General features: G+C 36.1%; 1 protein-coding gene across 4 annotated transcripts in view; it reads left to right on the top strand.

Moving 5' to 3' along the window:
• Positions 1–15,907, top strand: part of MLLT10 (MLLT10 histone lysine methyltransferase DOT1L cofactor) — a 124,791-nt gene that overhangs the window by 91,199 nt on the left and 17,685 nt on the right. For all 4 annotated transcript variants that reach the window (XM_062507428.1, XM_062507420.1, XM_062507412.1 and 1 more), the window contains one exon: positions 14,717–14,834. In XM_062507428.1, coding sequence (XP_062363412.1) covers positions 14,717–14,834 — 118 coding nt within the window. The remainder of the gene's footprint in view (positions 1–14,716; positions 14,835–15,907) is intronic.

Raw genomic sequence — 15,907 nt, 5'->3', positions numbered from 1 at the left:
AGAAGGGTGGCATAGTTGAAATAATAAACCTGAAAAAACACATTTATGATAGTATTTTGTATGAATTTAAGTTGTACAAGATTATATTTATTAAGATAAGAGAGTACGAAGTTATAGTTGCAGAAAGTCACCGTGATTACTGTTGAAGTATGAAGGAATACTACAGTATACATGATGATTTTATACTCCTTGTTTCTTGCATTTTTCATTTTCTGATGGGAATCTCTCTTACAATGAATGTGTATCAATTTTAAATCTTTCTGTGTGCTTATAAACAATGAACTTGTAATTTATCTACAGTGATCCAAGATAGTAGATATAAACATGAAAAAATCAAGTTTACTGTGTGTGTGTGTGTGTGCGTGCACAAGCAGATATGTATAGTGCATGGATAGCAGAAATACTGTGTGAAGACCAACACAGATTGCATTTCAATATCAAGTAGCAATTTATTCTTATAGGTGGCAATTCATATTTTACATCATTCTTCTGGACTGGTTTTCTAGAGAAATAAGGTGGTTTCACCCAAAATTGAGTGGTACCTCTTTTGCACAAATTGATAGAAACTACTTTAAAGAAATTAATTAAAGTTTCTAGTACTTTAGGAGATTCTCCTTTTTTATTTCCAGAGATTATTGCTCACTCTAACTCACTGACAACACTTTAATTGAACAGTTCGGAGTTCAGGGGAGGGGTTGTGTCATAGTTTAGTAGCAGGTTAAAAATTAAAAAAATCCTCCCAAATTAGTTCAGTGCTCAAGAGTTTTAACAGAGGAGTGGTTTCATATCAGAGTCTTGCGAAAAGTTTCGTACAGCTCAACGTATTCATAAATGGTGTGAGGAAAGGAGGAGGGGGGACACACACCAAGTTTGCTGATTGTGCTGGGTTATGCAATGAGCCATTATGGAGATCAGCTGTCACAAACTGCTGAAAGACCTCACCAGCCTGTGTTGACAAGGTGGTAAGAGGGCAAATAAAATCAATGTTAAAGGGAAAGAACAGTTTCTATTCAAAACAGATATGGTACATGCCGAAAGAGGTACAAGAAGAGCCATGGCAGTGAACAATGGCAAAGAACATCTTTATAAGGAGTGAGTAAATAGTGAGGGACTCATGGCTTCAAAAAGAGACACTGAGATGGTATAAAACAAAGGTCTGTAAAATCAATTGATGTGGAGAAGTTAAATAAGCCAAGTTGTGCACCATCACTTCTGTTTGTTAACCTCTGTCAGAAGATAAACAGATTGAAAAAGTAATTGGGCAAAACCCATATTTTAGGAGTCAGGAGAAGAAATACCATAGTAATTTTTCCCCTCATGTTCTCACCAAAAAAAAAAGAGAAAAGTATACCCTAGGAGATGGACCTCCTCTTACTGTTTAGCTGAACTAGAGAGCCCTCCATAGGTTAACTGCTTAAAATTCCTGTCCTTTCTTTGCCTTTGTTTCCTGTGAATTGCCTTGGGGGCTTTTATTTCACCTCCAAAGAAGCAAAGGAGTTATGTACCTTGCCTCACTGCCAAACTTGTTTTCAAGTGGTCATAGATCTTATTCACAGGTACTACTTAGAGAGTCTTGGATTTGAGATATACAAGGAGATTGAAATTGTGAGTTTTGGTTGACAGCCATAAAGGTGAGCTCCTGTATTTGAATTAACAGACTTCCACTGCTTCAGTGAGTCTTCTTTCAGTTCATAAGGTCCGTACTACCTTGGTGAGATTCAGTCAGGAGAGCCTAGTTTGCCATGCATTTGTTCTCCACTTGAAGCAACCCTTTGCTTATTTATTTATTATCTCTTCCCCTACCCCCCACCCCCTTCCCATTTAGCATAAATGACTGATTATATGTCAAGGACTAGGGTTTACCTACTTACTTCTGCAAAGTTCCAGAAGAGTGCTGTCTGCTTACTGGGCTCTTGTGGATGTATTCTCAGTGTTTACCCACCTCTTGACCATGGGAAGTCTTCAAATGAGAGCGTGCTAGTATGTTTCTCGTGTAGTGTTCTGATTAAAAGAAAACCGTCATCCTAGGCTATAAGCTAAGGTAAGCTTGAACCTCTATAGCAGGTAAAAAGTAACAGTTAAAAAATTAGGTTTTACTTAAACTTTTAGTTAAGAGAGCAAGTATGACCAAATCTTGTCTGCTCACTTATTCAGTCATGTTGACAGATGTGCTATTGGAATAGTGCTAAAGCTTGTAATTGCCTCAAAGATGTGCTGCTAAGGTGCATCCTGTAAGATTTCAGCTGGTTTTTTAGATCCCTGTTGGGCATTTGTAATTATGATTTTGGGAACATCATAAATGTATCAATTTTGAAGGATTTTTTTGCATATCTCTTTTTTTCAAGGGTGTTAAATTCTAAAGAGAAGGTCTTGGGGAAAAATACGTTCTCACAGAATAAGTCTCACAGAATAAGTCTCAGAATTAGCTGATATGTTCTGATTAGAGTGGCATGATAGGCATCTAATGCAGAAAATTTTGTTCAGAGCATTGAAAAAACTTGCAAGCAGTTGGAAGTAACTGCCCTGAATTAGGTAATACCATTATTAAAAACTGCTATTAAATTAAGACTACTCAAAATGACAAAATAACTTCTGCTATTTTTAATAACTTAAAAGCCTGTATAAAAATTTGGTGATTAAAATCCCAAAGTGCTTTCTTTTCTTCAACAACTAAGCAACACTGATTTTAAAGCTTAAAAAAACCACACAACTTGAAAATCCTGGGTTTTGAATTTTCATTCTGTTGAGTAGTATGGTATTTTCCATACTGTGGTTTTTGTTTGTTTGTTTGTAAGGCAGAAACACACTATGGACCTTGTTACACCCCCCTTTTCTGCCTCATTTTATTTTTTCTCATGCCACTCATAATTCTTTTTCATAATTTTTATTCCAAACTAATGAGTCCAGAGGACGTTATGGGCTTGTGTTCCATGCTATGCCATAACAGATTTGAAGTTCTGGTGTTCCTCACAAGGTGGGAACTAGTGGATTAGTGAAAATGCCACTTGTTAGTAATGCAGATTATTTTGCATGTTGTTCTTTTTTTTATATATCTTGGGCATAGACTGCTTATTCGAAATATAAAATATATATTAAGCATACACTGCTTAATTCAAAACAGCCTTATAAGCTAACAATGCATTTAACAGTTGCAAAATGTAATAGAAAAGGGGTACAGTCCATACATATATTTTCTCCTGGTTTTCCATGAATTGGTGCTCTTGACATAGTTGTGGGTATTGCCTATTTCATACGTAACAAAAAATGGCTGTATCCCAAACTTGTGTCTTTTCTCTCAGAAGTATGTATTTAACTTTCATATGGTTATTGATATGTGTTCTGTTATTGAGAAGAGTCTTTCTTCCATTTAGATTTTGAATATCATCTTTAACTTTTCCATTTTAAGCTAGGTCATGAGTTGTACCACTTGAACATCCTATGCTCCGTTTCTGTCTCAAATATTCCATAATGCTTCATAGTTATAGCAAAAAATATTTGTTAGCTTGTTATGTTGTTCTGTAACAATTTGCTATACTGCTCTTTCTGGTAAGTTATTCTTAATTATTAACATGTTCATAGAAAAGTGGTAATCTGGGTGCCTCAGCATCTCCTGGTCTTGTACAGCAGGATTTTTTATTCATTTAGTACTGTATAATTGAATGTTTACTGCTTTGGTTGGGGTTGAGATTGAAATTGGTTGAGCTGTGTGTTCTTTTTGATGATTTAAATTAGTGAAATTACCCTACTGGAGCTCTGTGGCCAATTGTTTCTGGAATCCCCAGGTGCTGAATGCAGACTCAAACTGCAGAATTGGGAGTAAAGGTTTTTGACTAGGCTTTCTTCAGTCATTGATTGTTAAAGCCATTCAGTGGTTCAGACTTTATTTCTTTCAAGAAAAAAATGTATTTAAGTGTCTTGTAATCTCATTTCAGTAGTGCTTTTAGTGGGAGTGGAAATGATATGTAGTAGTTTGCTTAAATACACAGTCTTTTACTTTAAAAATATGTAGCTCATCAAATTCCTGGGGTTGGTATTGTATGATCCAGTAAGGCATGATCTTTACATTACAGTAATCTCAGTTCATGGAGACATTTTAAGAAATTATTCTTACTCTGAAAATTCAATATCAAATTTTCACTTTATATTTGATTTTTTTTCCATTCTTCTGTGTGATGGTATCTCTGCTCGTGGTGACTGTAATAAGTACATCTGTGAGGCAATTTCAAGCAATATGAGACATACTTGTTACTAACATCTTCTACAGATACAATCCAGAAGATTTTCTTACAGTGGGATTTTTTTGCTGCTGCTAGATTCTTTTTCTTTTTTAAGTGTTTTTTCCTCTGCAGCTTCTGTTTTATTTTATTCCTAAATTCCCAACTCTTGCTGTGTTGCAATGCTGAGTGAAGGAAGTTTGCTTTTTATCACTTCCATTGTCCCTTCCAAAGTTCCTTTATTTCCATTAGGAGCAGTACAAAAGCAGAAGGGTTTTCTTTAGCATTCATATAGAGGTGGTTATCCTCCTTTGTCTGATCCAGCTTCTAGGGGGAGATAAGGCTTATTTTTTTCCAGTAAATTTGGAGTTATTTGTTAACAACAGGGAAATGTGAAAGCTAAAGAATCCTGTGATCTTTTCTGAATGTAGAGCATGTAATGTTTCAGATGCATCTGTCCTGTGGTTTTTATTTTCTCATTTTCTGAACTAACCTAGTCCCTAATTTTGGATCTCTGTATTCCCTTGCTCTTTCTCCAAATTACTAGTCTACACTATTTTTGGCTTCCTTTCTTGGTGAGTTTTTTCCTTGTCATAGTTTAAGTCTGTTCATCATTTTGCATGCTGTCAAGGGAACTTTCTTGCCCTTTCATTTTGTATTCTGGCACTTGTGGGAAAATAAATGAAAAGACAGGAAATAGGAACTCTATTCTTAGCTTTTGTTCCTTTCAACAGAGAAGTTAGGAACAGTTTTGGGACCCATCTTATTTGTACCTTTCCACAACAGGGATGGAATTATGAAGGAGCTTAATAGTACATCTTAAACAAGTAGATGTTCCTTTGCTGAAAATTCAGGTTGAGAGGGGTTTTTGCAAGTCTGCAGGAGTGGGGTTTGGGCATTTTCATGGGACAGTGAAGTGCACCTACCTGATTGATATTGCTTCCAAGTTTACAGTTGTAACCTCAGGTTAAGGATGCTGTATTCTTAAATTCAGTATGGCCAAGGAACTTGGAACTTCTTTGTCCACTTTTGTTTCCCATTCTTTTTCAGGGAAACATTCCCTGTTTCCTGCTGGTTTGCATTTGTGTGGTTTTTTTTGTTTTTGTTTGTTTTTTTTTTTTTTTTTTTTTTTTTTAGTTTTTATTTATTATTCAGCACAAAGTAAAGGTGAGGAAGGAAAGAAGGAAGGTTTCAGCTTAAGCATCTGAAGTTTGCTAGACCTGGGCAGACTGCAGTGTTTTAAGGGACGGTACTGGGCCATCCTCCCTGTGGATACTCTAGAAAATGTCAGGTCTATCAGCCTCAGTGTTTAATCAGATTTTATTTGGTGAGTAGAATAAATACATGGGGAAAAAAAAAGCAAGCTGCCCTCAGTTCTAGGACTTTTCAGATGTGGCAGATGTGACCTACATTAGATGGTTGGCTGCTTGAGTGAGTTTCCTGCTCCACTCCCAAAGATGCACACCTCAACCATATGTAAGTTAAGAGTTGGTGTAAAACTCCTGTAGTCACCTTCAGATCAGAACATCTTAAAACTAGAGACTTTGACATGACCTCAACAAACTTACTTAAACAATAATCTTTTTTTTTTTTTTTTAGTTCCTTAAGTAAGGGAACTTAGTATAATTGCATTAAACTGCTTTAGACATGTAATCAGAGATGATTTCCAGAACTTAAGAACTTTATTCTCTTTTTTACAATTTTTTCAGGCCACTTTCTGAAGTCTGTTCTTTAACATAGAAATCATTGAGATACTGAATGCTGAAAGAGCTCTTGGGAAGTCCAGAGTGCAGATAGTATAGATTTCCATTGCATATTTGGTGGGTGCCTTGTGGTGAAGCTTCTCACCTCTTAGTAATTAGTCATTAAGGTAAAAGCATAGACAGCAATTATGACAATATGTTAAAATCTTGCTAAATTTCTCCAAAACAAGTTAAGTTTCTTTTTTGAGTTTGGTTTATACATAGGCATACAGTGTATGTTGTTGGTTTGGGGAGGCAGTGTTGTTTTTTGGGAGTTTAGTGGGTTTTTTGGTGTTTTAGGTGTGGGGTTTTTTTAAATATTATCTTTAATATTAATGATAATTAAAAAGAGACTAATAGAACATCTGGAGATGATGTTGCATGGTTTAAGCAGCATGCTTCCAGAAAAAGAAAATTAGATCCTTACTGTGGTACTGGAATTCTCTAATCGATAGAAATGCTGGATCCATGAAAACTAGTTAATGTATTTTATGTTACTGTCAAAACACCTCTTGAAAGAGGCTTCTACCCACTGGGTGAAAAGTAAAATATCAGCATGGGTCACAGGCTATTTGTGTGCTGAAATGATTTGATTTTCCTTATCTTATAACTTAGCAAAGATACAAAAGGAAATGTCAGCCCATCCAGAACAAAAATCATTCTTAATGGAGTATGTTGCTCATCTTTAGGTCTCATTGCCACAGGAAATTACCAGACCTTCTGGATTTGGAAAGTGTGCTAAATGCATCCTTCAGTATGTTGTAGACAGAGAGGGTTGATATTGTGGTGTAGGATGTCAGTCTCAAAACAGAGACTTTCCTTCCAAACCTACTAAATTATATTTGTGTCACAGCCACTTAAATTTCAGTCTTGCAAAATGAAAAACGTGGAGGAACTGTACTAGTAGAAGTTTTTCCATCAAAATTGTCTTGTTTCTCACTTAAAAGCTGTTTTAATTTCTAGCTACTTCTGGGCAAAGTGGATAAAAACCTTATTTTCTTGTTGTGCAGTCTAACTGAGGGTTTTTGGGGTGGGGGAGGAGGAGAGTAGCAAGAAGGAAGAATTTACAGCCAGAGGGAAAATTCCTTCCAACATGTGACTCAAGTAGAAGAACAAAGGAATCATAGTTGCAAATAATCTAGTATTTAGCCCAATGAAATTCTTGTTTTCCTCTTGCTTCAGAAAGCTTGTCTTCATGTAGACTTGTGCAATATAGAGGTAGCCTGAAAGGCAGTTGTGGGGTTTTGCACAGTGCCGCATGCTGAGACAACTGCATCAATGTTTCGCTCTAGCAATAAATGTTTTCTGCCTTCAAGCTGAAGCTTATTTAGCTTGGCTTATCTGGTGCTGCTGTAGCAACCATCAGTCTCCAGGCAACTGAGGCACATTGACCTCTTCGTTGAACTGAGTGGAGCACTACTTCAATTTAGCTGCCTGAGACAATAATAATGGTGTTGAATGTAAAAAGTGTGAAATTTTCCAGTTTGTATGCAATGGAAATAATAAAACTATTTAGATGAAACAATGTTTAGGTCAAAAAGATTTCAAGTATGCTTAAGTATGTGTTTGTTGTAAGCTGCAGAGTTGGTTGCTGAGGCGGTGGCCTTGTAGGCCTTGTATTAAATGTTGAGAATCTTGCAAGCATTTTTGCACAGCAGCAATTCTGCTACTGAAGGTGTTTGTTTCATCACTTAAATGGCAGACTGTTGGTATTTAGATAGAATGTCTGTGCTTGTGACTAAGCAACTGATTCTTTATTATTACTCTTTTTGAAGCTATGGATGATATCAAAAGCAGTTACTTTTCTATTAGATCTATTAGACATGTATTATTTGCCATAATGCTAGTGTGTGGCTTTCTTTGGAATACTGGTATGAAGAAAATTGATTCCTGTATGGGTATACTGAGTTTGTTTCCTAATAAAGTCATTTCTTCTGCTAGTCAATGTGAGTGTGAAATTGAGATTCCTCATATATAGATTAAAGTTCTTAAGTAAAACAGATTCTTGGGCAAGATACTGCTTCTATGTCCATGTAGATCATATACAGTTTAAGTGCTGTGAAGAAAGAGGTAGATGGAAATGATAGAGCAATCAACTTAAGGTGAAAGGGCTTTGTGTTGAAAGGATGGCTCTGTTTTCAGTTAGGTCTGTGGAGGAATCCCAGGGTCTTATCTCTACAAAACCTCCTTTAAAAAACAAACCAAAACCTGCAGCAAAGCAAAACCCCCAAACAAAAAAAACCCAACCTAACAAAAAAGACCTCTTAATGAGGTAGCATTCTAGTAAGTTTTTTTAAGTCTCTTTTTATGTCTGGTATATAAATAAATAGATCTTAATTGGTTAAAAATTTATATAATATCTAGTCAGTTAACATGGAAGGGAGGAACAAAGTGGTAGTACAGTCGAGGTTATAATGTTTTCACATTATTGGAAGAGAGGCCTTCTATCCATGTGATTTTTTAATGACTTTATGTGCCCTTGTTGCACACTGGACAGAGGTATAAATTAATTTCTGTAGGTGTGCCATTAATTTTTCATTTTGTCTTTCAAATCCCACTGTGTTTCCCAGTTATATTCATTCATGCCTTTCTTGGAAAATACTTGACGGCTGGTGTTTGAAGGTTAGATGGTTTAATTTAATTGAAGGTTTTATTTGTATGTTTAATCAAAACAATTGATTCTCAAAGACAGTATTTGATTGTTAACTTGTTCATAAGCTAGAGTCTTCATTACAGCTAGAAGTTGAAAGGATTTATTTTTGCTGCAGACAGGAAAAGCACTAGTAATGTGAAGAGTGTATCCATGAAATGATGCCACAAAGATAGTTTTCCTAACAGGTTTAAGTTATGACAATTTGTATACTTGTAAATAAAACTTGTTATTTTTCCTCGAGTGAAAAGTTGCTTCTTCTAAGACATCATAAACCCTCTTTCTGATTTTATTTTAATATTTCCAACCTCCTAATTATGCTTGCCAGGTAATTCTTTTATTTCAGCCAAGTGGCAAAAAATTCTTTGTGCAATTGGACCTTGATTACCTGTTTTAAAGAATCCCCAAACTTTAAGGGCTTCATAGTGCTTGGATGGTAATGGTGGCAGTATGGGAGGGCTTTCTTTTCAATCTCAGTTTTGCTTTCATAGAATGATTGTGTAAAAAACTACTGTAGATATTTAGGTTTGATTTGCATTAGTGATTGTGGTAACAGGTGAGGTGAGGTTTGCTGTAAAAATTCACTGTGATTCTAGTCATCAGTAGTGCTGTAGTAGTGTTGTAGTCAAGTGGTCAATATTGTTTGCTTTAAATTTAGTTATGTTCAACTTAAGAGAGCCAAAACATATATTAAAATATGTAAATCAAAGTATCAATTTAATTAAAATATGTTAATAGCAGTTATCATACTACAGATTAATACTGTTTTGTGTTCTGCTAGTTGTTTTGAAAAGTCAGATGAAAATTTTTGGAAGAAACGTGGGGACTGTATTTTATTAAGGATTTTCTGTGTTGTCTTCCGTCCATGTTTCTTGGCATATAGAAAAATAGAGAGGAATTTAGATTTTTGTTTTTCCATCGGAAACAAGATCTTGATAAGCATTCTAAGATATACAAGCAAATTCTATATTTGGAGATTGGAAAATTTTCAAGGGTTGTGTCACAGGAAGTGATGCATGAGAAGGTGTCATGTGGCAGGACTCCTCTGCATTGCTTTGAACTGTGCTGTGACCACCCTTCTGTGGCTGTGCTTTGCCATCCCAAGGAGCAGCTGACAGTTCACAGGAGCAAGTGATGATGGCTATTGGTGGGTCCCTCACATCTCGTAAATGCAGTGAAAAGTTGTACCAAGTACTGAAAGAATAAAAGGAAGCATTGGCATATTTTTCCAATTGCCTTCAATACCCAAGGAAAGGCCTTAAAAATTCTAGGGATAAAATTATTTCTTCATTTGTCCAAGTTAAGGTAGGAAACACAAGGCAAGGTTGCTTCTGCTGCTGTCACTTGATAGGTAGCTCTTTTCACCTCTCAAGAGAAGAAAATAATTTTTATATATGCACATTATTTTTTTTATTATAATTATTTGTGTAGAAGTAATATGTGTTTATATTTAATCTCATTCCATTTCAGTGCAGGTTTCAATTAATTCATTAATTGTTCAGATAAATGTTGCTTTCCACAGACCAAAATGCATCAGCTTAAGATGTCTTCTACATGAAGTAAACTGATGCCAACACTTGGTCCTATGCTTGAATTTCCTTCCATATTTCATGAAGCTAGACATGGATGGAAAGTGTTTGTAACATCTCAGAAGTATAGCAGAACAGCTTGAAGAAAATATAGCTTTAAATTTCATCTGCATTGGAATTTTTTGTATGATTTCAGTCGCAGTTGTCCGTAAGTTGTTGTTGTTACTGATAACCTCTAAAGCTCTTTATTTCTTGACTTTGTATTAGTAGGAGCAAGGGGGAGTTCTGCACTTCATATCAGAGCATCATGCTGTGATGAGTAACCTGGTATCATTGGTAAATGGTGTGACCCAAACCACAGGAAAAATGATATATTTTTATTTTAAACAAGAAATAAAATTAACCTTTGAAATGATTTTTGACAAATAAATATTAGCGGAAATAGGTAATTAGGTAACATGTCACTAATTGTAAAGCATTATGATGATATCACACAAAGCTACAATACAGCAATCACAGTTTTTAAAGCAGAGGGGGAAAGGGGTGTTGATTGGATATAAACTGATTAAGAAGCTGTCTTGGAATTGGTTGTTCTGGCTATCCTTTTTGCCCTATCACGAAAAGAAGAGAGTTCAGTAATGGTTTAACTACAATTAAATCCCTCCCCTTTCTTTGTGGAAACTCAACTGTAGGCATTTCAGCATTAGCCTAAACAATGGTTTTGAATATGTTAAGCCTCTAACAATTAGGGAGCAGTTTGGGGCATTGAATAATGTGGAATGATGCAATTGAATCTGACAGCTTCAACAGTCAGCCTACTCATGGGACCCAAAAGTTGTTCACACTTGGTTTCATCTCTCATCACACGCAGAGTATTAAAACCTTACTGGTGTAGAGCTGAGGCAGAAATGAGGCCTGTTATCAGAAAATATTTCATAGCATAAAACTTGAAAGGAATGGGGGAAAAGGCATGTTCAGAGAGTCTCAAAGTTTTGCAACTCAATCTAATTGCATACAGCAAAGCATTGTCTCATTTTTTCTCCCATTTGTTTTCTTGTGCTGAAAGAACATTTAACTTTTGATTAAAGATACTGCTTTCCCTGGAAATTTCAGATGGGAGTAAATGTTCAGATATGAATGCTCTGGAAACTTTGGAGTCACACTGTTACATAGTATCCTGGAGTCATGCAACCATAAAACTATTCTAAATATTTTGGAGGACATCTATATATATGAGTTAAATGCAGTTAACTTGCAAGTCTCGTTCTTTAATTAGAAGAACATGCTTGTACTTTCTGTCTTGCTGTAGAGGAAATGTTTTTAAACATTAGTCAAATATCAATCATTTCTTACTGCACATGGGCATTCTCTGAATTACAATGCATCATCCTACTGTGCTGCTCTGCTGCTTACGGCTTTACTGATTTATTGAATGTGCCATAGAGGAAAGCAGTGTGTTGTGTACCTCTAGATGGGCTTAAATCCTTCTGCTAAAATATTTTCAGGAAAATTTGCTGCCTTTTCAAAATAAATACTTAGTAGTCTTGAGTTTTTATTAGTTCATACATTTTGATAATGTTTTGTGTTGAGTGCTTAAATAGAAACAGTTGAAATAAAGGCTAATACAGCATTAAAACTTCTGCATTTTAGAACATGTGTCAGTCCTGTGACCTTAATATGTATTGACAGGATGATTGCGCATTTTTAATAAATGCTTGCTACAGCTTGTTTCGACTGTGAGTGAAACATGAAGCTCCTATTTCACCTTTAAATAATGTAGCACTCCTCCACCTTCTCTGCTTCCTTGTCAGATGAAGTCGTCACATATAGAAGAAAGCTTCACAAATCATTATTCTTGTCATTTTACATTGCCATTTTTAAAAAGTATTTTCAAAGTTTTTTTTAATTTGCCTTCAACTTACTTGAACAATTTTATTTTGTCTTTTTGCCTTAAGAGTTGCATAGGATGCAGGATGACATTGAAACTTACATAGTTCCAACTTATAAAATACCTTTACTGTTATTTTAAAATGCAGACGGGGTAACATTTAGGGTGAAACCACTACTTGTGAAAAAACTCAAGTTCTTAGATACTGTTTAAATCCTGCTAAGTCTTTTGATCTGTTACATCAACCCACTTAGCAAACGTTTAATTCCTTTGATGTCTTCTGTTTCGTGGTGTGATAGTTAACTCAACAGACTTCAGCAACTCCCTTCAAGATACTTAGGTACTTTTAGAAAGTTCTTAAAGGTATTTGTGCATGCTTCAGTCAAATAAACGTGTATCCCCCTTGCTGATTATAGCTACCCTGTCATCATAAATTATTATATAGCTGCAGTTGCACTGTTTTAAGCAGCCTTGCAGTGAATTACACGGACTGAGAGCTAAGTATAGAAGCCTCTGTGTCAAATGTGAGCAGTACATACTTACTGGAATTAAACAAAATCTTTTAGGGGAAAAATGGTAAAACTAAACAGAAGTAAGACCTGGTGTTTGGTGTATAAAACCTACCCCCACCCTACCCCCTACTCATAGAACTCACACCGTCATATAAACTTCAGTTTTCCTAGTCTGGCCTTTTAGATACGGTTGAATTATAATACTGTTTGAATTTCTTAATACTCCATTCTCTAAGGTTTTATCAGTGAAAGGATTTGACTGAAGTTTGTTTGGTTTTGAGGGGAAAGCAGCTGAAGGTTGCTGGAAACAACAATAGTTAAGTTGGAACTGCCCTATAGACATTTTTTTAAGGAAAATAGCAGGACCTGTGCAGTATTGCTGCCTTTGTCAGTGTCACAGTAGTAATACATATTGTATTTCTGGAAGCTGTTGTACCTGGGTAGGTGGAAATGCCTGCATTATTTTTAAGACTTAGAAATAATTCAGATTAATTCTATTAAAGATACACAATTCTTTAAAATAACCAAAACAAACAGCCAGAAGAAGTAACAGTCAGATTTGAAGCGATGCTGCAGTTCCATGTCTAGCAATCCTGCATGTACCTATAAACTGAAAAGTGAGTGAACCCCTGATCATTGTAAGCAATTACTTGTGGCTTTTTCTAACTTTGTGACAGTAGAAGAATGTAAATATCAGGCACAATTTCTCACCAGTATATAGTAAATAAAGCATCATTGAAAACAGTTGTGTGAATTCATAAAAGTCCATTCATCAAGTTTAATATGTTGGCAGAATGCCAAAAGTTAATGGTAGTGTGTGATTCTTTCCAGAGACATAGTTTATACTCTGTAATATTTTGCTGTAATAACCAGTATGTTTCCCCTGTCTCTTGTGTGCAGTTATGCATGTCAAAATGTCCCACAAATTGAGTTCCTTACTGTTCGCCTTCTTTTTTCATTTTTCAAAAAAAGTTTCATTTGTAAAGGTTGTTTACATTTTCTTAGGATATTAATTTTAAAACCAGTGATCACACAGGTTTGTGTATCTTTGATTCCACCTCCTCTACCCCCCTGCAATCTTTTCTTTGTTCTGAAATAATTTTTTTATCAGGTAGGAAAATGCCTTTAAAATAAGCAGCCGTGCTTTTATTTCTTTGATTGCCTGTCTGTGCAACTTAGCATTTGACACAAATCTTTTTTTCTTCGAAAGGGAAAAAGCATAAGCAGCCAAGGAAGAAGGTATTTTTATTGCGTTGGATTATGCAAGATTTTGGCCAGCCTCCTTAGCTTCATCTGTTTAAGGGTTCATTTTCGCTTGTTTGGCACAAGTCCCAGCAGAGACCTTCAGAATTGTGGTTAGCAACATGAATGAACACAAACTTTGGGAGCTCTTCAATAAGTAGAGCTGGCCAACTGCCAAAAATACAGTTCCTTATATGGGGTCAGGGCAAAGCTGTGGTTCCCGGAGCCCCCTATTGTATAGAAAACATACTTGTAATGGCTGTTTGCGTTCTTTAAAATAAAAACAAAACAAAACAAAAAAACACCAGGCTTCCAAGTCTATCAAAATAGGAAGTAACAAAATACTGTGCACGTTTTACTAATGATGGAGTTGAGCAAAGGAAATATGGCTCTGTGTAGTTAAACTATAGAGCTGAAAGTTGGACCTTTTGACCTCCACAGCCGGCTTGTGATGTAAGGAACCCAAGCATTTGTGAGACATCTGTTGTCTACCTGCCCTTATTTTGTAAATGGTTTAATAAGATTAAATAATTAGTAGGATAACCACATGGTCACCATGCTACTAAGTCCTAGCATTGAGCGCATACTTCAGGATTGCAAGGAAGTCTGCCCCTCCTGCAAACTGTGGTGGTTTTAAAATGCACTTTTGGTATTTTTAGTATTTGCCACAGTACTTTTTTACTAGAAGGGATTTCTTTAATTATAAGATCTTGCCAACCACAAATACAACACACTTTAAAACCTGATCTATTTCTTGAAGTACTGCAATTCTATTTCTATGCTCACAAATGGAAAACATTTTTTCTTTTAAATACATTGTTTTAAAAAGCATTCGAGTTACAAAAATACAAATGTGCATTAAGAAGGCTTCTTTAAAATGCATTCAGCATTCCTCCCCGTTATAAAAAGAGGATTCAAGTTTTAATTCGTTTCTTGCAGGCGAACACCCTACCTGGATCTTCTCTCAGTCTGCCTCCATCCCACATGTATGGCAATAGGCTGAATCCAAACTCAGCCGTGGCAGCACTTATATCTCAGTCTGAAAACAGCCAAGCAGGTAAGCTTCCTCTGCCCGTGCAAATGTGCAGCTTCACAGAAGTCCTTGTTTATAAAAAGGTTGTTAAATAGTATTTTTGATTTCTGCTCAACTTTTGGTTATTAAATGTCTGTACAAAGTGTTGGAAGTAAATTCTAGTTGTTCTGTGGAACAGCGAGGGTTTTCTTCCCCCTTTTTTTCCCTCGGTGTGTGAAATGTAAATGTTTAAGCAGAGCCATCAGCAGGCAGGAATGCACCAGTGTCTCTTGTGACTCCTGTGATTGATGCGCTCAGTTCCCAGCTCTTTGCAGCCAGAGTGACACAGCTCTGGGTTTTGTCGTGAATAGTTGAAACCTTTATTTGCATAATTCATGAAATTGCATTACATACAAGTTCGTGTGAAAGAGATCCCGTTAGAGAACTTGTGCAGCATTTAATAATCTTGTGAATATTTACCGATTGGCATTTGGTACCGCGGGCTCTCCGCTGCGGTTTTAATGAGCCGCTGGCTTTGCTTTGTTTCATTCCCTCCATAAGGATTTGTTGACATGTCGTAGTAGTCATGCCTGTTTGGGGGAAGGGAATGAGTTTAGCAGTTTACCAAGAATGGATCAGTCATGTCTTTGCCCTCCAAGGGGTCGGAGGTCGCTTGACTCAGAATAGGGGGAGGGCAACCTTGAAGGGGGCAGATAGGGTTATTTTATTGAGAGGCCATAGGGAAAATAACCCTTTTGAGTCCTTCCAAGCAAAACGTTTTCGTATATTTAATGAGGCCTTTTTTGTTTGTTTTACTACCTTTTTAGCAAGGGGCTTTCCTATGCTTTGCTTATAAATAGGAATTAGTGAATTATACGCTTTCATAAAGTTTTCAGTAAATTTGCAGAATAATACGTGCTTGTTAGATGGCAGCAGTAAGTTTAATGTGTTATATATTTTATGAGTTGTTTTGGGATGCAAAGTGTTAAAAAAATACAGAGCATCAGGATTTGCTGTGATAAGCATACAGATTAGCTGTCCACAGCTGTGATTCATTACTTTCACCGTACAAATTAAAAGTGGCTGAGGGGAGGGTACTGCAAATGCAAACCACGCTT

This window comes from Cinclus cinclus, chromosome 1 (genome assembly GCF_963662255.1).
Source record: "Cinclus cinclus chromosome 1, bCinCin1.1, whole genome shotgun sequence".
NCBI classification, from domain to species: domain Eukaryota; kingdom Metazoa; phylum Chordata; class Aves; order Passeriformes; family Cinclidae; genus Cinclus; species Cinclus cinclus.
This window is presented reverse-complemented; position numbering and strand designations above follow the sequence as displayed.